Here is a 23,216-nt window from a genome sequence, read left to right as displayed (position 1 = left end):
TTTATCTTTATGTAAATTTTATATTAGAAAAATCAAAATATAAATTTCAGCGGCCGCAGCTGTACCTGGCAGCTGTCAGCCGCCGGAGTCGGCGGTCGGTTGGAAAATGGCGGCGGAATTTATAAAATTTTTAATATGTTATGTAGACATGTAAGAAAAGCTTAAGTTTAAAATTTGAAGTTTCTAACTCAAAAATTGCGACCACAGGAGCCTCATAAAGATTTCTGGAGACCTGGAGGATCCAAACCTACAGGATCATATCTGGATCTTAAAATTGACTTGAACACCTGTATTTCATATGAGGATGTACTACTAGAGGATATTCTAGTATTTTAGTAAGATAAACTGTTTTGTTTAAGTCAAAAAATATTTTTGATCTTTACCTGGATGACCCATTCTGTGCCCGCCAGGGTGGAGATATTAAAAAAATTCCAAATCTCATTTATGTCTAAAATGAGATAGAAAAAACCGGAGGGGGGGGGGGCGTCCCCCCCCCCAACCGTTAAGGGTTAACAGGGAAAAATATATCCATAAGAAGCAAAGCAAACCAGATTTACATGTGCTTTGAAGTAGTGATTTTTGCAGTTGGCTAAAATAACGATACTCCCTCCTTTACCCCATCCCCTTATTACTGAATGAACGAATCGACTTATAAATGAGGTCCATATTAGCAAGCTACATAAACATTTTCCCTGTCAATATATCCTGTATCCATTTAGGGGACATATCCTCTTTGTAGAGTAGTTGTGCAACTAATAAATTTTAAGATCAATTATCTATCTAGGCTAAATTATATAAACAATAAACAATAAAAAAGTATAGAATATATCTGAAGCTGGCTAAATATTAAGCAGAGTACGAAACTTTTTTTTCTTATTAACGAATATCCAAGCCTAATCATAATAGAAAAATCATATTCCTTGATTGTATAACAATCATATTCTATAATTACATTTTGTACTTTTTAAAATCGAAGCTTTTCTATAATTAGGGTCGGTCCGTCCGTAAGTCAGTCCTTTCGAGACAGATAGCTTTTTTCATTAATTTAAGCATGTTATAATTGTCATATCGATTTTAAACTTTGCATGGTGATTCCTGTAGTAGTTAGCTACGGTTTAGAAAACGTACCAACTTTATAATCATTACTAGAATGTCCGTACGTCCATTTTAAACATGTTGATTTCTACTTTTTAACAACAAATTTGTATGTGATCTAATTATCTTATTGTTCTGATTTTTGGTATACTGATTCCTGGGACAATAAAGTACAATATCATAATCGAAGCATTTCTATAATCAAGTCCTAAAAATGTAAGTTTGTCCATTATCCTGTATCAATTAGTTTTACATCAAATTTACTTACAATTTTACCTCGACTCTTATACATTTATATTTTAATTATTCAGTTCTGAAACTATGCAAGTGTTGTCATCCTTGTTTAGTAGCGAAGCTACTCTAAAATTTAAAATGTCCGTCAGAAACGTTTAGAGGAATACGTGATTTTCTCAGCTCCTATAAAAGATAGACAGCTGAAATTTTTAGTGAAGATTCCCATTATATATGCCCATCTAATATATATATTGTTTTGTCCATCTGTCTGTTATTTGGGGTGCTAGATAGATTCCTAGATTTCGAAGTTTTCGTGATTTTTAAACTCCTTTTCAAGATAGAGGGCTCAAATTTTAAGGGATTAATCACTTTTACATTCTACATATTTTCAAGTTTTATTAAAATTTGTCTATAAATTGGGGTGCTAGATCGATTCCTAGATTTTTAGGTTTTCAGGATTGACGGATGAAATTTTCATGGATTTAATTTGCTCATATTCTACATTTTAAGTTTCATTAAGATTTGTCTATTAAACCTATTAAAGGGGGTCAAACATATACTAGGACACCTGTAGAATCAGACTACAGAGCCTAAATTTTAATTAAGCCCCAAGAGGTAATGGAAAGTATCCCCTCAAATATATAATCGTTCTTAAAATTGCTTAAAACCACCATAGGACCATGATTAACCTTGTAGTTTAACTGAATGTTAAAAGTAAACTGAAAGGGATTTTTTAGCAAGAGACAAAAATCAGCATGAATTTAAATATTTAACATTTTTATATAAAAAATTATTTTTTTAAATTGAATTGTTCTTCAAAATCAAAGTCTACTTTTATTGATAAAGTATTTAGAATTAAGTTATGCTGCATAGATACTGTAGAATAAAATTTGTATTTAAAAGTCAAGCTGTTATACATTATTATTGATGATCAAAAAATATTTTTTTACAAGGTTATTGTGAAAAAAAATTTAATTGGAGTTAGCTATCAGTTTTTTATATCTATTATAGTACCCAAATGATTTTTAAAGAAGTAACTGTAAGTAACATAATTAATGAAGTTGTTTTTATAAGTTTAGGTCTTGCAAAATAAAAAAAAAATAATTGCCATTAGCTATCATTTACTATATGTATCATATTGACAGAAATTGATATTTAAAAGTCTTCTAATTAAAATGGTCATTGTTAAGACAAAATCAAAACTGTATGCTTTTCTTAATAAATCACTATATGTAAATAATATGTAATCACCCCTTAATACCCTGTAGAATTATGAACTTTTAAGAAAAAGCCCACATTTCTATGTATAATTATTCGTCCTTGTTTGAAATGCAAAAAGCACTCTTTTTAATGTTTAATCTTTGTTCTCTATATAAACATGGGATCAAGTACATTTTATGACAAATGATCCATAAAAGTAAAATCTTTTTTCTATCTTGTTTTCTCTTTCTAAAAATAACTAACAAGTTTTTAAACTTTTCAAAACTCAAATCTCCCTTTATTTTATTCTAGCCAATATGCATCAGTTTTTAAACAAAAAAGATTCTCTTATGTAATAACTAGTATTCAATTGTTTATAAGTTTTTTTTGTACAAATATTCAAAATCCTTACCCTTGACTTTACTTTTTCAAATCTTTTACCTTTTCCTTATGCAAGCAAAAGTTTATTAAGCTAAAATCTATGTCTAAAAGATATTATCATAAGAATAAATGGTTATTGTAACTATATAAAATAATGGGGTAATAAACTACCAAATATACAAAAAGTCAATGACTTCTCTCATACTTAAAAAGTAAAGAAATGGAAAGGGGTTTTCCCCCCAAAAAAGTGAAAACAAAAATCAAAGATATCCACTCTCCCCCAAAAAGGGAGGTATGAACTCTCAGTGACAATGTATTAGAATAAATGGGCACTAATAAACATAAAACCAAATATTGTGCTTTTATTAATATGACATCTCATTATAGATGTCAGATTTATCTAAAATTGATTATAATAATGGGTATTTTACCCATTATCTAAAGTGACCCCCATTATAAATGTCAAACTGTCCAAGAATTAATGGTATTAATATCTCCTTGTGACACATAAAAACTAAGATTATTGCTCATTTATATTAATGACCAAAGATAAACAGTGACAGCCTCTCAAGAATTAATGTGTCTTTATGACACCTATAATAACCCCAAATAAACATTAATCTAAATGACCCTACCCAACAGAGAGGTGACCATTGGTTACCCCCCTGTTCAAATTTCATATAAATATGAGATCTCGGAAGAAATCCAGCACTCTTTAGGCAGTGGTCATAGTGATAACAACTACTTGTTAAAAACCAAGCTCTGGTGATAGACAGGGGGTTGGTGATTTTTTCAGTGAACAAAAGTCTTATGTAACTTTTAAGTTATAGTGAAAATTGAATAATCTAGAAGTAAGTACTTTTCTATTTCACAGAATGAAAACATACAAACTAATCTAAATATTTTGAGAGTTACATCCACTGTTATTAGTTCCATTATACTAACCTAATAATCAGGAGTTTAAACTATTTTTTTTAATCTTATCATAAATCATTTAGATAATTTTGCCTTAAACTTAAAAGTAAATAAATAGAATTAATTTCATTTTCTTAAGAAATAACACCATTGGTTGATTTTCAACCAATTAGTAAATTTAAGACCTTAACCACTAATAAGCAAATTTAAATAAGGATTTTAGTTTTTCTTTGTCTAGTCATTTTACTGATATAAGTTTGGAGTTGTGAGTAGTGCTTTATCATTTAATTTTGTAAACCCCAGTTATCATATTTCCTAAGTAAAATTATCTTAAACCATCAGCTAATATTATTAAATAACATTTTAAATCTAAGTTAAGAATCTTGTACTCAATCTAGTCATTATTGATTTAAGTTTTGTGTTGTGAATAGTGATTTGTCAACTTAATTATAAACCCCAGAACTTATATTTTCTGAAATCATTGTCCTAAGCAAATTGTGCCAAATATTAATTACATATAAACTTAAGATACTATCATTGATTTAATTGTCTAAATATCATTGTAATTGTGTAGTTTAGTCCAGTTTAGTGAATAAAAAGATAAAAATCAATTAAAAGATATTTTTTAATAAAAAGGTATTAATCTAATTTGTCAAAGTACTCTATAATTAACTTTAGCTAGAGGGAGGATCTTATTCTACTGCCAGTGGCAGCTATTTTTCGGTCTCATAGGATTGGAGATAGTATTTTGGGCGTAGTGTAGGACTTTAGCTAAAATCACATTGAACCAACGTTAATCATTTTAAAGGACTGTTATCGTGGATTCTATTGGATAGATGTTTGTTAACATATAAATAGATAATTTCGGTTTTAGACCTTTTCTCGCGAACTAGACTTGATCCAAAATCTAAGGTTCGGGCCTTAAAAATAGAGTTTTAGAGCCGAAAACACGTAACAGGGAGTGAGCGTCACTCCCAATATCCTACAGGTGGCGCAACTTGTCCGATAGGAATTAGAACATAGGAATACTTAAATAATCTGGCACCTAAGGTTATTTTTTCTTATCTTTCTATAGAACCTTTTTTTTACTAATCACCATTGACATTTTAGATATATACTTAGTCTTTTTAGCTTTACTGGTCCTATATAAAACTAAAAGACTCTTTTATACTATCTTTTTATTACTTTTAATTGCATCTATTGACACTAAACTAACAGCCAAGAATCTAGTTTACAAATTAAACCTAAATAGTTTAAAGCATAACGAAGATTTTCAAATTTTCGTCATTGCTCTAGATATTACTCAAAGATTCCCTTTAATCTTTCTCCTTCTAGATATTATAACAATAATTTGCTATTAAGTTTAAATCTTTTTAGACTTTCACTGAATAATCTTACACTTTCCTTTGTCTGTCACTAAACTTGTAAAATTTAGTGATAATAAACTTGGTGCTACAAACTTGTGATAAACTTATTTTTGTTTCAGGAGACCTGTGCCTCGAACGGATCCGGTAAATTCCACTGCATCAATCCAGTCTAAAGAGTCCCGTTCATTCGGTTGCACTCCTGGTTCTCCTTCTAAACAGACAGTCAACATTTTAGGTAAGTGTATAGTATTATTTCTTATTATTTGTATATCTTTAATTGCTTTAGTTGCGCTCTCGATTTTTAATTTAGACTTATTAAAAAGTTTTGCTGAATTTATACGTCAATTCTTCTTAACCTTTGAACATATTATAAACCTTATAAAGTCAAAATATGACAAGTATTTTTAAAAGAGGAGAAAAATCCCCCTCTAGACCGACATCCCAAGCGGGTTCAATCATAAATATGGAGTCAAATAATCCGGATAATAATTTAAATATACATGAAGATGAAGTTCATAACAATTATATTTCTGAAAATGTGGGTAAAACTTTAGCAGATCCCATTGGTAGATTACTTTTAAACCTAGCTAGTACTTCAAAAGCTTTAAGTAAAAAAGCTGATATTCCTACCCCCAATTTTGATCTTGAAGAAATAAGTAATGATTATCAAGATCTTAAACACCAGCAAAATTTGCATGTAGAACAAGAAATTAGAGAGAAAAAAGAACAATTAGATAATTTGATTAAAAATCTTGCTACTTCCAAAAAATTCGCTACTATGGAAACTATTGTTCCCCCATCATTTTTCTCTCCAGAAGATATCTTACCTGGGAATGAATATAAAAGGTCTTATGCCCAGAATGTTTTTCCTAAAAGACCCTTTAATCCAAAGAGTCCATCTTCCCCTTCTATAGCTGAACATTTAACAAATCTAAATGATGCACAAGAAGATGTAGGATTATCTTTAGCAGAATTTAAAAAGTTTTTACAAAGAAGTTTCACAGGTGAACCTTACCAATTTATTTCTGATCAGATCGCCTCAAATTTGCCTATTAGTGATATCTATACCAATTTATTTAAAAAATATGATACACGTATTAGTCCTTATAAAGCTAGAGATTTATTATTAAAATATATTCCACCTTCAGATTCAACCCTAAGTAGCATTGAATCTGACATACTTGAGTTAGGGAACCGAGCGGCTTTAGTACATGATGTAGCCTCCAGAAATGCTTGTTTCAATACAGAAGTTATAAGTGCTCTTAAAAAAGCGCTCCCTCGTGAATGTCAAGAATTCGTTTTGAAGGCAGAAAAAGACTGTAGTGCGCAATATGGTCGAAATGCTTCTTTTGCAGAATTCAGTACATCCTTGAAAGTTTACTCTGACCTCATAGATCTTCAGTTAGAGCAAGCTTTATCTAACAAACATTCAAAAGCTCAAAATTACAACAGATATAACAACCCTAGACACTCAGTTAATAATATAAATTATGAAAATCGTAGGCCTACGTATAAAAATAATCATTCTCACTCTAGCTATAAGAATTATAATTATAATAATAGGCATTTTAGTAACAATCTAGACATTGACTCTAGACTCTATAAACATGGATCCAATTACTCTCATTACAATCATTATGACAATTTCCAAGTTTCACATGATTATCCTAATTATAATAAACATTATATAAATTCTCTAAAAACAGAGACTCCTCATAATTCTAGATATTACAGAAAAGACTCCAATAATAATAATAATAATTATAAAAGAAATGGTTCACCTTATGTGCACAATAAATCACGATATGATAATAAAAATTCTAATCAAAATGTTCAAAGATATCAGAATAATTACAGAAATAATAACAATAACAATTATGCTAGCTCAAGAAATCAATCTGGCCAAAATTTTAGGAACGGCCAATATAATCCGCAAAATGTATCTAAACAAATGAGAGACCAATTCATAGAAAATTTTGGGGCTCCTAAATATCATCATAACAGGCCTAATGATGATAACAAACCTAAGATCACATGCCCCTTGTGTGGAATCACTGGTCATGATTCAACACGATGCCAAAAAATGCGTTTAGATTGTGGTAAATTAAAAATACAACCACCTACCCCTTATCCTTGCTCAATTTGCTTACGAGCATCACACAATAAACAAATATTACACCATCCAGAAGATTTATGTTTTCGTAGGCCAGCTTTTATTCAGGCCAAAAAAGAAGGAAAGCATAGAATCTATGACATGAGAGCCATGAATAAGGAATATAAATCACGTATAAGTTCAGCATAGCAATTAAATATGATTTCTTTAAATAATCTCCAAAAAGACAAGCATCAACTTTATTTTATAAATCTTAATTCTCAATTTGGACGTAAACTTTATGTACCACTTTTAGTGGATTTAAATTTTAAGGATTACAGAAGTTGTACTACAATGATTGATTCTGGGGCCGACTTATCTATCTGTTCTTTTGCATATCTAAGAGATTTGTTTCCTTACATAGATAATGATGATTGGTCTCAACTTATTCAACCTACAGAAATTAGTTTAAAGTCTTATACTGGGCACAATATACCTATATTAGGGACAATCAATTTTAACATCAAATTTGCTCAAAAAGACAAACCCCAAATTGTTAAATTGTATATAGTTAAATTTCAATCAAGATTTAAATGTAAACAACCAGTAATTTTCTCTTTAAGCGATTTTCTTAATTTAAACCTTCTTATTAAAAGTTTAAAAATCAATAATGATATGCAACCAGTAATATACAGAATGGAGAAATGTGGTTTAGAAAGAGAAATTCCTAGCTTTTTTGAAACTGATGAAACCCTTAATATAGCTCATGTTTTCATTAATGATTTAAAGCCAAAAGAATTGACAGAAATTTATTTCCAGCTTTCTCCTGCAAGTAAATTTTTAGAAAATGATGAAGTAATTATAACACAAGATCATATCCCATATGCTAATCAATTTGATATTATAATTTTTCCCTCCATCAGTCTTGTTCAAAGATATAGAAATAAAATGTCAGTTTTAGCAAAATTACAAAATGTAGGAACCAAATCTTACAGTGGCGTAATTCAGGGATACGTAGATTTTATTGAACCCAGCCAGGAAATAACTCAAATAAACCACATATCTATAAATTCTTACCTGGAAAATAAAGTGAATTTGCTCCATGAAGTATCTTTTCTTAATCCCTCCATTGTCCCAGTAGGTGAAATAACTCTTCTGAAAAACATAGATGATAAAATTAAGTTTGCTAATGTTAACCAGAAGATTTTTAATCTAGATTTTAATTTTGGCGATACAATAGGAAATCCTGATGCTATTAATAACGATGTAGATAATCCTAAATATAGCTTGTCTGAAGAAAGAGATTATATAGAGGAATCATCCATAACTTTAAGTAAAGAACAAGAAGATTCTTTTATTGATGAAAATGAAACCATTCAATTAGGTTTTAAACCAATTACAAAAGATATTGTACCTGAGGATTTACAACCTTCTGGTTTTTCAATTCCTTCAAATTATTATGAAAATGCCTCAGATATAATACAAGAAAAAAATTATGATAGCCAGGCTTGGCCATACATTAAAGATCTATTCATAGATAAATATCCACAAATAATTTCCTTGCATCCTTTAGATGCAGGAAAAATCAGCGACACTCTTGGTTTTTATAGAATAACTCTTAAACCTCATGTCACTCTTCCTAAAACTAGAAAATGCTATTATTTAGCTCCAATGGAAGTTCAGCAATTACGCGAAATCCTTAGAATTCTGGAGAAACTTGGAATAGTTTCAAAGGCCAGTACCAGCGGTTCTGAACTAAGTCAATTTGCATCTCCTTGCTTCTTAATATCCAAAGCAAATAAAAATCAAGCTGCTAGGTTAGTTGTTAATTACAAACTGCTAAATGAACTCATAACAATAGAACCTCCACTCATTCCAACCATAAGTTCAATCCTTAAAAAACTGAGAAATGCCTCCTTTTATTCAGTAATTGATTTGAAAAATGCTTTTAACTCCATCAGTATCCATCCAGACTGCAGAAAGTATACTCAGTTTGCCACACAAATTGGAGCCTATCAGATGAATTCTTTATGCACAGGTCTTGCCTCTTCTCCAGCAATCTTGGCTCGCTTCACAGATATGATTCTAAATCATTGTCCAAGTAAAGATGAAAATAATAAAATAATCTTTGATGAAAATGGATATCCTTTAATGCTGCCAGACTACCTGGATTTCTGTGAAACTTATTATGACGATATAATCTGTTTCACACCTGCAAAAGAAAATTACGAAGAAAGCATAAAATTTCACTTTAATTGTGTTGAAAAAATAGTTTCCAGACTTGCCTTTCATAAGTGCAAAATTTCAATAGAAAAAGCTTCATTTTGCAAAAATAAGATAAATATCCTCGGCTGGTATGTTTGCAATAACTTTGTTCAAGCCGACCCTAAGCGGGTTGAAAAAGTATTGCAAGCACCCATGCCTACTTCTATGGAAACTATGCAATCATATTTAGGCATGCTAAATTCTTTCAGAGAAGTTTTAGGTTTTGACACTTTTAAAGATGTTAAACATTTAACAGCTCTTACTAGCAGCAAAACAAAATTCATTATGACAGATTTACATAAAAATGTCATTTTTGGAATTAACAAATCTTTATCTTCAGCCCCTCTCTACTCAAAAATTGTTCAAGCTGGAGTACCCAAAGTCCTTATGACCGACGCAGCCAGCGCAACAGGATCGCAGTATAGCTGCGTTTTAGCCCAAATTATTCAAGCAAAACACCCTAAAGCAAAAATTCCAGAATATTTAAACATGGATGATAAAACTCATAGAATAATTTTTGACTTAAAACTTCCATACAAACCTATTTTTTATCCAAAACCAAATCAAACACATAAAGAATATCTAGCTGACCTGAATACATCTCAACCACCTAAACATGAATATTTACAGGATAAAACCTTGGGGTATGGAGATGACTTTAAAAATTCTTTTAGTCAAAGTCTTAAGTTAATTCTAAAAGTCTCAAATTGTCCAACAGATTTTAAAACTCTATGTAAGAAAATGACAACCTATATTAAGGACCACATACTTCATCCACAGATTTTAGAAAACACATACATGTCAAACCGCCATATGATGAAAGATTTGATTAAAAATATGGAAAATGGAATTATTCACATTGATAATGATTTAAACGTTTTTGATGCTTTAGCCAGAGTACTTTATAAGTCAGTCGTTCTTATAAATTCAACAGATGATTTTAAAGATCAAAGACAAATTATCTTTAATGCACCTAAACTCAAAAGTGCTACACCACTCATTTTTCTGCTCTATAAAAATGATGGTAATTTAATTGTAAGACCTGCTATTACTGTAACATTTCCAGAATACCAACTTAAAGGGACTGTGAACGTAAATTTTTCTCATCTTAATATCAAATCTTAACATTATCTCATTCATAATATCTCACAGATAGAGCAAAACGCGCTTTTGTTTGCTTAAAAAAACGGCTTTTTCCGACGATTTTTATAAGTTACGGGGAAAGGAAGAAATTTTCCGTATTATATAAAATGTGCATTAAATTGCTTTTTTCTCCCATTATAGCTAAAATTAAACTTTTTCACATAGTTCTAGATTTTTCCTAACAGTTAAGCTGACTTTTAACATAATCCTTGCTTTAATCCAATGTATAGTTACTTAGAAATTGATAAAATAAGCAATATTTTTTTATTGAAAACCAAATACAATAACAAAGCCAGAAACAGGTTTTTTATTAGTATCCAATTAACTTTAAATGGCCCATCTCTCGCCCACCTTTAATTACAAATTTGTAAATAATAAAGACGCAATATTTCTTTATAAACAGTCTGATAAAAGTGTAAACTAATTCTCCAAAGTGGGTTATTTATTGTTCAACACAATAAAAAAGGATATTATTATTTTATATAACCTATGAGATTCAACCCTTTGTAGACAGTGAGGTATTTTTTTGTCAATAATACGAATTTAAAATATGTCTTTATTACCTAATTACTACGTTATAAAAAAACGAATTGGCAATTTTATAGCATAAAATAAATCCTTAACAGTAAGTAAATTGTTTCAACTATATATGACAAGTTAAATATCCCTACAAACATTATAAGAAACAAAAACGTTCAGATTTTCCCTGTTTTTTCCATTTTCCCTCTCAAAATACCATAAAATCAAGGCATTATTTCTGGATATTTTTGTGAATAGGACATTTTTAGTTGATCAGTGTAGTGAAATGTGCTTAGTAAATGTTAAGATTTGATAATCAGATGAGAAATTTTTACGTTCACACTCCCTTTAAGAAACATAGGGGTACTTTTGAAATCATAGCATATCACACAAAGTCCATCCCCCCCCCTGTCGAAAGTAATGCTATTTACACTCTAGAGCTCAATGCTCTTCTAGAAGCCTTACATGCTACGGAGCATCTCCGTGGATATGATCCCACCCTTGCTCTTGTGGATAATAAGACAGTATTATGGATGTATGATGAAGGTGTTACAAAATCATGTAAAAAAATGAAAAGATGGGGTTTAATAGTTAGAAATGACCATTCTACAGTTACACTAGGTTTTCTCAGCTCTAAAAATAACCCAGCAGACTACTTATCACGTAGATTTCATGTTCCAAAATGTGAAAGAAAGAAAATTCAATTACCCCTCTATGTTAAAGACAGCCTGGATGACCATATGCCAGCCCTTGAAATGTCCATCGGGGACTGGGCAGATTGGGTTGCGAAGCACCCAGAATTTGTTGTCTATGGAAAACCACAAAAACCTGAAAAACCATTATCTATTAATAACATTACAGCATACTCTATTCCTGAGGCTCACATTAATTTATTATCAGAAATTTCTAAAGAAAAATTTGAAAAAGACTTTAAAGAAAGAAAGCTGAGTAAAAAAGTTTTGGGTTCAAATCTTTCTTACAATAAGATAATTCAAAATTTAACTACAATCTTTCAACCATTAAAAGATTTGGAAAAGGTCCTGACTACCCAAAAAATCATAGAATATCAAAAAGAAGAATACAAAGACATTTACATACAAGCTCTAACACAAGATATTTACACACATAATAATAATAAATACACAATTAAAAACTCTCTTTTGTATTATGTAGACAAAGATGACATTCCAAAACTTTTTATTCCTTCTAAATTGTTATATGCCTATATAGCTTCTTCTCACCTTGCTACCAACCATTCAGGCAAAGATAAGATGTTGCTTAATCTCCAGAATTACCATCATCCTCTCCTGAAAGAATATGTTCATAAGTTTACAAAAACTTGTTACGCTTGCCAATTAGTAAATCATTATAGCAGAAATGAAAAATTAGGTTTCTACCCTATTAGTAACCAGGCGGGAGAAATTTTACATATGGATTTAATAGAGAGTCTTCCAAGCTCGAGTGGATTTGTACACATCTTAATTGTAAAATGTCCAGCTACAAATTTCATAAATTGCTTTCCTATCGTCAATAAGACCTCTGACGAGTTTCTACATATTTTTGAAAGTTTTATAATGCAATTTTGGCACCCAAGATCTATCCTTGCGGATAATGCCCCTTTCTTTGTATCAAAAAAGACAATCTCAACCTTAGCTTTCTTAAAATGTAGAATGTTCTATTCTTCAGCCTTTTCAGGATATTCCCATGGAGGGATAGAGAGATACGTCGGTCTCTTCAAAACTTACTTCAAAAAAGTTTTGGCCATCAGTCCATCATTCAATTGGTCCTTCTTATGCTGTTCAGTCAGTCTATTGCATAATACCTCAAAAATAAATAAAACAGGTTTCTCTCCAGCAGAATTGATTTTCGGTCCAGGTTGCCATCTCTCTGAAAATACACTTTTATCAGATAATTTACCAAAAATACACCCAAATGCTCATATACATATTGATCAAATAAAACAAAAACATGAGTTGTTACAGAATATATGGAAAGAAGCTCAATTAAAAATTGCAAAAGATAATGCAGATAGAACAGGATATAAAAATAAGAACAGAGTAACGAGAGAATATAAAGTTGGAGATATTGTTTTTGTTGTTGATAGATCTAAAATCTTGGGTTCTACACGTCCCCTTAAGACAACATACTACAAAACTCCATTTGTCATTATACAACTCCCCCCCAGGGCTGTAGTAGTAAGATCTATTTCTAGTATAGACGATAAGCAGTTGAGAAGAAATAGAAATGAGATAAAAAAATACATTCCCTCAGACCCCCTATTTGACCCCCTCCCCCCTTCAGTAAAACAAATTTGCTCTAAAAAATTCGAAGAAATTAATAAAGCAGAATTAGATGCACTTTTATCTTCAGATGAAATAGTTCTTGAAGAAATTTTTAACACACCGGAAGAGACTATTGATGATGAATCTGCTATTGTTCAGGAGATAGAGGAAGGAGTAGTACCTGTTGAACTTGTAGATCCACCTGAGGACAACTTCGACGAGGACAGACAGATTGTGACAAGATCAGCCTATAAAAAATCACAAAATCAAAACAAAAAGGTAAATTTTAATACTGATATTCAAGTTAAAACTTTTGATTCATAATGCTTATTAGTTTAATTTTTATTTTAACCTTTCTACCTTCGCTACCTTCTTTACAATTTTTCTATGGAGATACTGTTCAAACAAATTTTTATGATTATCAATTTGAAACAATCATTGCTTTAACCTGTAAACTACCTGATATAGATAGGATTACTAAAGCAGTAGATAGGACTTACAACCATACAAATACAAAATTTCCCATGCCAACAGAAGTACATGTAGAATATGATTCATTAGTTAAAAATGAATTCTATATACATTTATCAATTCTAAATACAGAAATTCAGAAAATTTGGCAAATAAACCAAAAAATCTTAGATTTGCCAGGATTTTTTACCCCCTCCCTACCCTCGCCTGCTCATCTAGCTACAAATTTTGAAATTTCTCCAAAATTTGTTAATAACACAATAGGAGCTGTACATTATCTAACATCAGTAGTAAAAACTAGTTTTGACCAAGCTACGGATTGGGACTCATTTAAAGCTGACCCTCAAAAATTTTCAGGGGCAATCATACAGTTTAGGTTTCTCCAAGAAACTTTAAATGCCTTATATGCTAACCTGGATTCTTTCTATCAAGCAATAAAGCTCGCCAAACAAAACATCATAACTGATAGATTGGCAGACGCAATCTCAACTTTAGAATACAACAATCCTAAAACAGATTTTAAAATAAGTAACTCTTTTAGTCATAACGGCGCTCCCACCTTTTATATTAAAAAGATTGAATATCACAACCAAAAGATTGGGAACAAACAAGTGCCAATAATATACAATAATTTTGGATTAAAAGACGGCTATCTTTTAGACCTCTCCAGTCATAAATTTATCAAACCAACAGATAATCTTTTAAATCATAATGATAGGTTAACTCTTGATAAATGTCTAAATGCTTTAAATACAGAAAATTTTAATGATACCTTAGAATTTTGTGAATTTCAATATAGCCCTTCAAAATCCTTCGTCCCTACCAACGAAGGAATATTATTGTATAAGACTACTCAAGCCAATTTAAACACCATAAATACTCAATTAGGACAAACCCTATCAATCAAAGATTTACCTGCACATATATCTTTCAATGGCCAACTATCTTTTGTAGATTCATCTATAGGTCCAGTCACATACAGTCGTATTTCTCCACAAATGATAAAGAATTCTTCCTTCTCTAAAGATCAAATTAAATTCATGACAAACTATTTATTGAATAAAGATCAAATAAATCATAATAGCTTGTCAGTTTCTGATATTTTTGAAAATGAGTACTTAGATAATTTGATCAACATAGCAGCAGTAGGTATATTTCTCTTTCTTTTAGCCATAATACGCCAAATTTACTTAAAAATAAGAGTTCGTTGTAAATTAGTACCTATGGAACAGAACATCCTTAAAATGGTTAGAAGATCACATACATAATTCTACCTTTTTTTTAGATGTTTGAGATAACCAACGCCATCAAGAATAACTTAATGGACATAGAAAATATGATAGAAAGAATACTACTCAAGTTTAAACATTTGTCTCCTGACAAAAGAAAATATTTTACAGATAAAATTTTAAGACCTAACCTACAAATAATTTTAAAGTATAAAGATATAATTTACATGACTAATATCCTTTGTGCAGCAACAATATATAAACAAATACTCCCAACCCGAAAATTTTCCCCTTTAGTACTCAACTTCATTTTAAAAAATCAATTTCCTTATTTTTTTTACATTTTCTATCATTTTTTTGATTCCATGACATTATTAGAAAGGCAAAAATTTGGTTTTGATTTAAAATTATTCTCTGACACCTTTACTTGTAATAGTATTAAAAACGACCTTGATTTATGGCAAATGAACTGACTTAATGAACCAATACTGTATTGTGTGAAAAATATAATTATTTTGTGTATTCTAATTTCTTTATTTCTTTAAAAAAAGTTTTACATAGCTCCACCAATTCAATACAAACATCTCATAAATGATTTTTAAATTTCGTAAAGACTTAATGAACCTTCCAATTTGTTTTGATAGTTTTTCAGCATTTTTCTTTTGATTCTAAACTCTATAGAACACGCTTTTAATTTTAATTCCTGACCTTTCTAATTTCGTATTTTTTCTACCAAACCACCTAAAATTTTTCCAAAATCATTTAGTTTTCATCATCCTTTTAGTTTTATCTTGCCAACCAATTCAAATATTGAATAATTGATTATAAACTGTATATAACATGCCAAAATTCGTTATCTTACACTATTTCCTTTTAATCCAGTTTTTCCTTAAACACAAGTGAATGATTCTAATCTCTATAGAACATCAACTTTTGCACTAATTTTTATCTTCTCCACCAATTCAAATTAAAGCACGCGATATTTGATTCTAAACCATCCAATCCACAAGGATAAATAAACATTTTTAAGATCTTACCTTTTTCCTTAATTTTAAAATTTCCTTCTTAATTCTTGCTCCTAAGTATTATAGAACACGCTTTTTCTAATCTATTAACTTCCACAAGATTAAATATTGAACTTACCATTTCTTTTTATCTTTTTTTTTTACAATTACAAACCCTATACTGAAAATTCCCCATAGCTTTCCCCACCAATTTTCATTGTTTACCTTTTTAAATTTTTTACGAAATCTAAGCTTTTTAAAGCACACCTAATTTATTTTTTTTGTTTGCATTTTCATATTACATTTTTCTTAAGCTCTCAAATTATCTTTAAAATTATCCCTAATTATAAGCTGAGATACCATTTAAATATTATCGATATTTCATCTATTCTCGCAGGATTAATGTTAAAATAACAGACTTTTCTAAACCCTAATCATTATACAACAAATGACAGTAAGCAGATGTCATTTTCCCCCCCCCTTTCCAATTTTTTTTCCTTTTCTAGAACATTTTATGTACAATCTTTATAGGATCTCTTACTACATTTATCTTGGATATTAAAATTAATGGCAACCCCATTAAAAAATCTTAATACGCAAAATATTAACCAAATATACTCCAATTTTATAACATCAATACATAACATATTTTACGATCCTTCCCCATTTCTGAACCCCTCCTTTTCTTTCCTTTTATTACCTCGTGCCATAGAACCATTTTGTGGTCTTGAACCATTAACCAAGTGACAAGTTCAAATACCTCCCCTTTATTTGCAAACCAAATTTTACGACCCCTCCCCACCCTATTGTTCTCTAAATGCCCTAACCCACAAATGGTCTCGACTTTAAATTTATAGCTTAATCTAAACACCATATTGTTACACTTGTACCTAATTGGGACAAATTTTCAAAAAAAATTTTATTCAGTACGAATTTTTAATTTCAAAAAAAAATTTTTAAATGAGAAGGATGTTACATCTCATTTCAATTTTTGTTTTTAAATTTAATTGCATCATTTCAAAATCAGTTTACGAGATCTTAAGAAACAGATTTTCAATCAAAATTAAGAATATAATAGGTTACATTGCTGAGCTTTCATTTTTCTAAAAGGAAATCGGAACCGAATAAACCAGGGTCCTTTCCTTAAAACATATTGGCAGTTAAATTATCATTCTTGGAACCCAAGAATGATATTTCTAATCAGCCAAGATTTTTGACGGACCAACCCTTTTCGTACGCCTCTAGCCTGAAACAAATTTCAAATTTTTCAAATGCATGAGAATTTTTTAAGAACTTTTCCTTTTAATTAATGCACAGCTCTGTCCCCGACAATATTTGACAAAAGATTAGCTAAAACTTTAAAAAATCTTCATCCTACAATTTTTTTTAAAGTTCTTCTTTCAATCATTTTTTCACCTTAAATTTTGACTTTATTACATTTAACATAAAATAAGGAAATGAAAGCAATCAACTTTTAAAACACTTTTATTTTTTAATTTTCATACAAATTCTTTACAAATATCACTTTTTTTACATAAAATTTCCTTCATCAGGTACAGTTTCTTTTATCTAAATAGTTGAAATACTAATATAACTTATTTTAACTCGAAATACCTTTAAAATATGTCACGAATATGGTAATAAAATTACAAAAGTTTCAGATAAAAACATAATATTTTAACAAAGCCTGCTCAAATAAGTCCAAAAATTTTAAAAAACTATACATAAAACTCTCTTTAATTTCAAAATTTCGTTAAAATTGGTTTTAAATTTTTTAAAAAATCTTTTGTACAGATAAACTTAACAACTTTTAATTCGAATATTTACAATTTTTTACAGTAAAACTTTATTAAGATCTTTTATTTTCAAAAAATTGCACCTTTTTCTAGGATTTTCTCTTCCTTGTTGAGCAATATTTAGACATAATCTCGATATTTATCACTTTACAACGGTGATTTTCTATAATGACAGCCATAAATTTCTAAATACAAAGCACTTCATCTTTTAACCCTCAAACCATTATAAATATACGATTATCTTACAACTCATTTAGCAAATGTGAGCTCATTTTTTTTTACTTAAAATATGAAATTTTTTTTTGCAAAAAATGGCATCTTTTCATTATTAACACTCCATATAAATTGACAAAAATCGAGATACCTTTTAACATAAGGAACAGTAATAACATAATACATAATATCTTTAAACTTAAGCTTTTTTTAATCCTTAAGCCCATAGTTAAGTAATAACGCTTCAAGTTTCTAATTCATATATCTTTAGCAGCACAACTTTAAAATTACAACTTTTTTTAGTTTTTTTTACTAGATACATAATCAATAATCTTGAATGGATCTCCTCGAGAAATCATAGCTCCAAATATATACATTCCTTTTTACGCAAAATAAATTTAAAACTTAAAGTATTTTAAAAATTTCAAATTTAAGTCCTACCCCCTATTCGCGCTATTTTACGCAATAACGATTCCTTTATTTTTTCCTTTATCCGTTTAAACCCAAATTTTTTAAGTACCTACCCCTTACGCCATCTTTCTTTCTCCTCGCATATCTTAAAAAACTTAAATACTATAGTTAAGTTTCTAATAATACATTACCAAACTTTATGATTAATCCTTAAATTAACCATTTTTTATTTTTAATCCTAACCTACTTATTAACCTCGTTTCTCGAAGAAATCCAATCTTAAATTTTGAATAACAAGAATTGTTTACTTTTACAAATAGCTAAGATAACTTCTTTACCTTTTAGTTTACTTTAACATATATATTCTTAAACGCCGATGGTATTTTAACTATTTTCTTTTCAATTTAAGAATGTAAGAACTTTTCTCCAAAGATTTTATCTTCGGAATAAAGAATTTTGCATAAAAGAAAAATTTTAGTCCAACCTTTTCTCTTAAAATACCTTTCTTACTCCTGGCAAATAAACGATAAGAATTGTTGAAGTTTTTTGACCGAAATTTTAAACCCCCCCCTCCTTAAATTTATTAAATTTCTTGCTCCTCGCAAGTAGAACTTTAAGTTTTAGAAGATTTAACCGAAAACTTAACAACCTATCCTGTTTTCGTAAAATTAATACTTTCTTTGCTCCTCGCAAATAAACGATTAGAATTGTTAAAGTTTTTGACCAAAAATTTAAACCCCCACCCCTTAAACTTATTAATTTCTTGCTCCTCGCAAGTAGAACTTAAAGTTTTTCAAGTTTTTACCAAAAATTTAGACCTTTCCTGTTTTCATAAGATTAATACTTTCTTTGCTTCTCACAATAAAACTTAAGATTTATTGAAGTTTTTTAACCGAAACTTAAAACACCCCCCCCCCCTCTTTAAAATTATATTTTCTTCCTTGCTCCTCGCAATGAGAACTTTAAGAATGATTTAAGATTTTAATCGAGAAACTTAACAACCCCCCCCACCCTTCTTAAATTAATACTTTTATATTTCCTCGCAAATAAAAGTTTAAGATTTTATTCAAATTTCAGCCTAAAAACTTAACCCCCCCCCCCCCTCTTAAAATATGTTTTCTTTTCTTTCCCTCGCAAATCTAAAAATTCCCCCCCCTCAAAATAATATTATTTTTTCCGCGCACGTAAAATTTCACCCCACCCCCCCCCCCTCCTAACTTTTCCCGGACAATATTGAAATATACCAGCTAACATAACTAAATCCCACCTACTTTCTTTCCCCAACCAATAGAACCATTATATAATTTTTCCCCTAACTCCAACCCTCCATAAATGGTTTTTCATTCTACAAAGATTTAGCCCCCCCTTTTTTTTTTCCCTACTTAATTTTGAGTTATTCAATGCTACCCGTAAAATTCCCCCCCCCCGCCTAACTTAGTTGTTACACTCTAAAAAAGTTTTTTAATTCCGGTTTATACTTCAACAATCCCTACCTATTTAACTTTTCATACTTAATAAAAAAAATCATCGCTTCTACATATTAATTTTACTTATTCTAATGTTTTTTCCTAAATTTAAATTTTGAAAAAGAAAGAAAGTAAAATATTTTTTTTCTCACTAATTTATGTCTTTTTTTTAAGTCCGAATGTATTTTTTCTTCTTGAAGCAATGATTTTCTCCCATCTTCGATTTTAAACCTCCTCCTGAAATAGTTTTATATAAAAAATAACCTTTTATACAATAATATAATACTTTCCTTTTTTTCTCCCTATTTAAAAGTTTAAAGTTATACCTAACTAACTACGATACAGTTATCTGCTTCAAAGTTATAAATTGCAACCTTAAGTAAAAGTTTAACCCCCCCCCCCTCCTAATATTTAAAGTAAAGAAATAACTTACAAAGTCAATTTTCTTCGGCTGAAGATCCAAAAGTCTCTAAAAAATATATATAGATCTTAGATTTGTAAGCAATTATAGTTTTTTTATCGTTTTTAAACACAAAATTGTACCCACCTAATGATATTTTTCTTTCCTTAAACTTTTTATAAAAAATATTCACCTTTCTGACCATGCCAACCGGCGGCTTAGAGTCAACCAGATCCAATCTCCTTCCGGCATCCTCCAGCTAAAACATAATATTATTATAAAAAAAATTTTTTTTCTCTATCACTAAATGTTGAAATTAAAATTGTAAATAATTTTCCCTTCTCTACACTTAATTTTTTTTTTACTTTTTTAACCAGTGATATCTAAACCTACCTTCCTTTTGCAGAATATATAAAAAAAAAAATGTACCTGCATTGACTCGCCACCAGCCAAAACCTGACCAGCTACCATCTCAGATCCTCCACCCTGCACTGAAACAAAAATACCCATGAAAATAGTGAATACACAATCAAACTGGAACCCCACCCAATTAATTGGAATACTAATAACGCTATTTTTCTGTATCCCAGTTATATTAATACTTTTAAGCACCCTCATTTCATCTATTTTATTCTATACCTACGGGGTGGTAAAGTTAGCAAAGTATCTGTACAAAAAATTCTTCCTAGGTATAGATAGCCCTTTCCCCTTCCAAGTTTAATACTAACCTTGGTCCCGGCGCCATTGTTTGATCAGCCATCTCACCAACCTAGGACAAATGTTCGAGTTAATTATTGAAGCAAATAAATACTTTAAAATCAATCAAACAAAACACGATTACTTTTTAATCAACCTAATCGAGTTTACCCTACTTCCTGGACATACAAAGCTAGAAACTTACATAGACATTATTTTTGATGAGAAATTCCTATGCCATCTAACTTTAGAACATGACGTCATAAGAAATGGAATCATAAAGCAAACCGTGTCCTTCCCAGAAAACAAACTAACCCTTGATCTTGTAAATCTAAAAAACATTCCTTTCTTTGTGCCAAAAAATACAAAAATTGCAACATTCAATTTTACAGTCAAACAACCCCTTGATACGTTTTTCCTCTACCCCCAAACTAACCAACCCCCATATTAAAATATTACACTCACCAAAAAAGGCAGACCACAGCAAGGAATCCACCGCCCCCCATGACTATCTGCACGCTGACACCATTGGCACTTCCCCCATTGACACTGTACTCTCCTCCGGCTCCTTCCTCCAGCCCCCCCCTCGGCCCTCCAGCATCAGACATCTCATCGGACTCCTCAATGCCAGCAGTTCCTTGCTGACTATGATATGACCTCATAATTGACAGAATATCCATTTTTCTGAAAAGTTAATAATTAATCCCACAATCACAAGTTAAAAAGTGCAAAAGGAAAAAGTGAATTAAAAGTATACTACTACAAATATTAAGACATATTAATATTGAACAAACAGTGAATACTTTTTAAAAAAAAAGAATAAGTGTTTTTAAAACACCTAAGTGAAAATAGTTCTATAAAATATTTACAAAACTGAAGTTAAAATTCTTCCTAAGAAAAAGAATAGTAAAAATAGACTGATATCAATAACTTGATAGTTATTTTTAACTACAAAGAGATTTGCCTACAATTTAGAACACACACAGGTAATTTTTTTTTAATTTTTGTATATAATTCTACTAAAATACTACGAATATAACATCGCCTTAATCAATATTTTTTTTTTCATTAATATGAACCAACTTATTAGGCTAACAACAATTTCCACACCACAATTTTTTAAAATATTTAAATTAATCTACAATAAAAATAAACAATACTTCACTTTTATTTTGGATCTAACTTTGACAATACTTTGTATTAGCCTAATAAATTGATTTTTTTTTACTAAATATGTATCACTAATCTACAGGCGACATATATTTTTTTTTAACTTCTCAAAAGTCGACCTCATTGTAATGATTCCCTGCATTGTTGTTGTTTAAGAGGTTCATCTCTACTCCTCCTTGACCTTGCTCGTTTAAGCGGCGAATCCCTCGCTGCCTACGGTCAACGCATCTTTGTACGACCGCTATAAAAAAATAATAAGATAATAACAAAAAATTGTGTGTCTTTCCTTTCACTGTTTATGATATAATAATAAACCCGCTCCCCACGGCGAAATAATCTACAATTTGCGACGCGGCAAATGCGCACGATAGAATTAAAGACCCTTTTGTATAAGGTTTACAAATTATTTCTCAAAATTTCAAACTCTATCTAACAAAAGTCAAATAACCTTTCTTTTAAATTTTAGCTAATTAAATAATTCACCCCCCCCCTTTTAAAAATTTTAAATAATACATACACGTAATCTTGGCAATAAGCAAACAGCCTTGAATACACAGAAGGGCAATTAGCAGAATCAAACAGGCCAAGGTCAACCAGGCCTCAAAACTGAGGTGGATTCCTCTAAAAGACACAATTTTTTAAATTTTTTTTGGAAAGTTTTTCAAATTAAAATAAGTTTTTTTTTATCAAACAAGAAAATTACTTACGCCTTTTTAGATCCAGAAAACCCTGGTACAACCACCCCCTGGAGAGCGGAGATATCTTCCTGCGAGTAATCCTCCGACGACACCTCCTTCACTGCGGGGAAGAACAGGGTGGACATGTTGCCTGCTAAACGTTGTCCGACTGACTATAATTCGGTAAACC

At 30.2% G+C, this 23,216-nt stretch overlaps 1 protein-coding gene and 1 long non-coding RNA gene across 3 annotated transcripts; one reads left to right on the top strand and one right to left on the bottom strand.

Annotated features, from left to right (window-relative positions):
• Positions 1–5,305: 5,305 nt before the first annotated feature.
• LOC145323423 (uncharacterized) lies at positions 5,306–15,674 on the top strand. Its single transcript, XR_013880967.1, has 3 exons — positions 5,306–5,427; positions 13,653–13,772; positions 15,250–15,674. It is a non-coding gene; the product is annotated as an uncharacterized LOC145323423 (long non-coding RNA).
• Positions 15,675–20,069: 4,395 nt separating this feature from the next.
• Positions 20,070–21,867, bottom strand: LOC145323422 (uncharacterized). Of its 2 annotated transcripts, XM_080165836.1 has the most exons (6): positions 21,645–21,867; positions 21,212–21,252; positions 20,913–20,974; positions 20,677–20,742; positions 20,517–20,552; positions 20,072–20,320 (listed from the first exon to the last, which is right to left on the bottom strand). In XM_080165836.1, exons 1-6 carry the CDS (start codon positions 21,857–21,859, stop codon positions 20,309–20,311), a joined length of 432 nt encoding a protein of 143 aa, XP_080021962.1. In that variant the 5' UTR covers positions 21,860–21,867; the 3' UTR covers positions 20,072–20,308. The 2 variants fall into 2 exon arrangements, with proteins under 2 accessions (XP_080021963.1, XP_080021962.1); XM_080165837.1 differs by lacking the exon at positions 20,517–20,552 and having other exon boundaries at positions 20,070–20,320.
• Positions 21,868–23,216: the final 1,349 nt, after the last annotated feature.

The sequence above is a fragment of the Acartia tonsa genome, chromosome 6 (assembly GCF_053477335.1).
Source record: "Acartia tonsa isolate MP-2025a chromosome 6, ASM5347733v1, whole genome shotgun sequence".
In the NCBI taxonomy this organism is placed as follows: domain Eukaryota; kingdom Metazoa; phylum Arthropoda; class Copepoda; order Calanoida; family Acartiidae; genus Acartia; species Acartia tonsa.
Note: the sequence above shows the minus strand (reverse complement) of the source record. Positions and strands in the feature narration are given on the sequence as shown.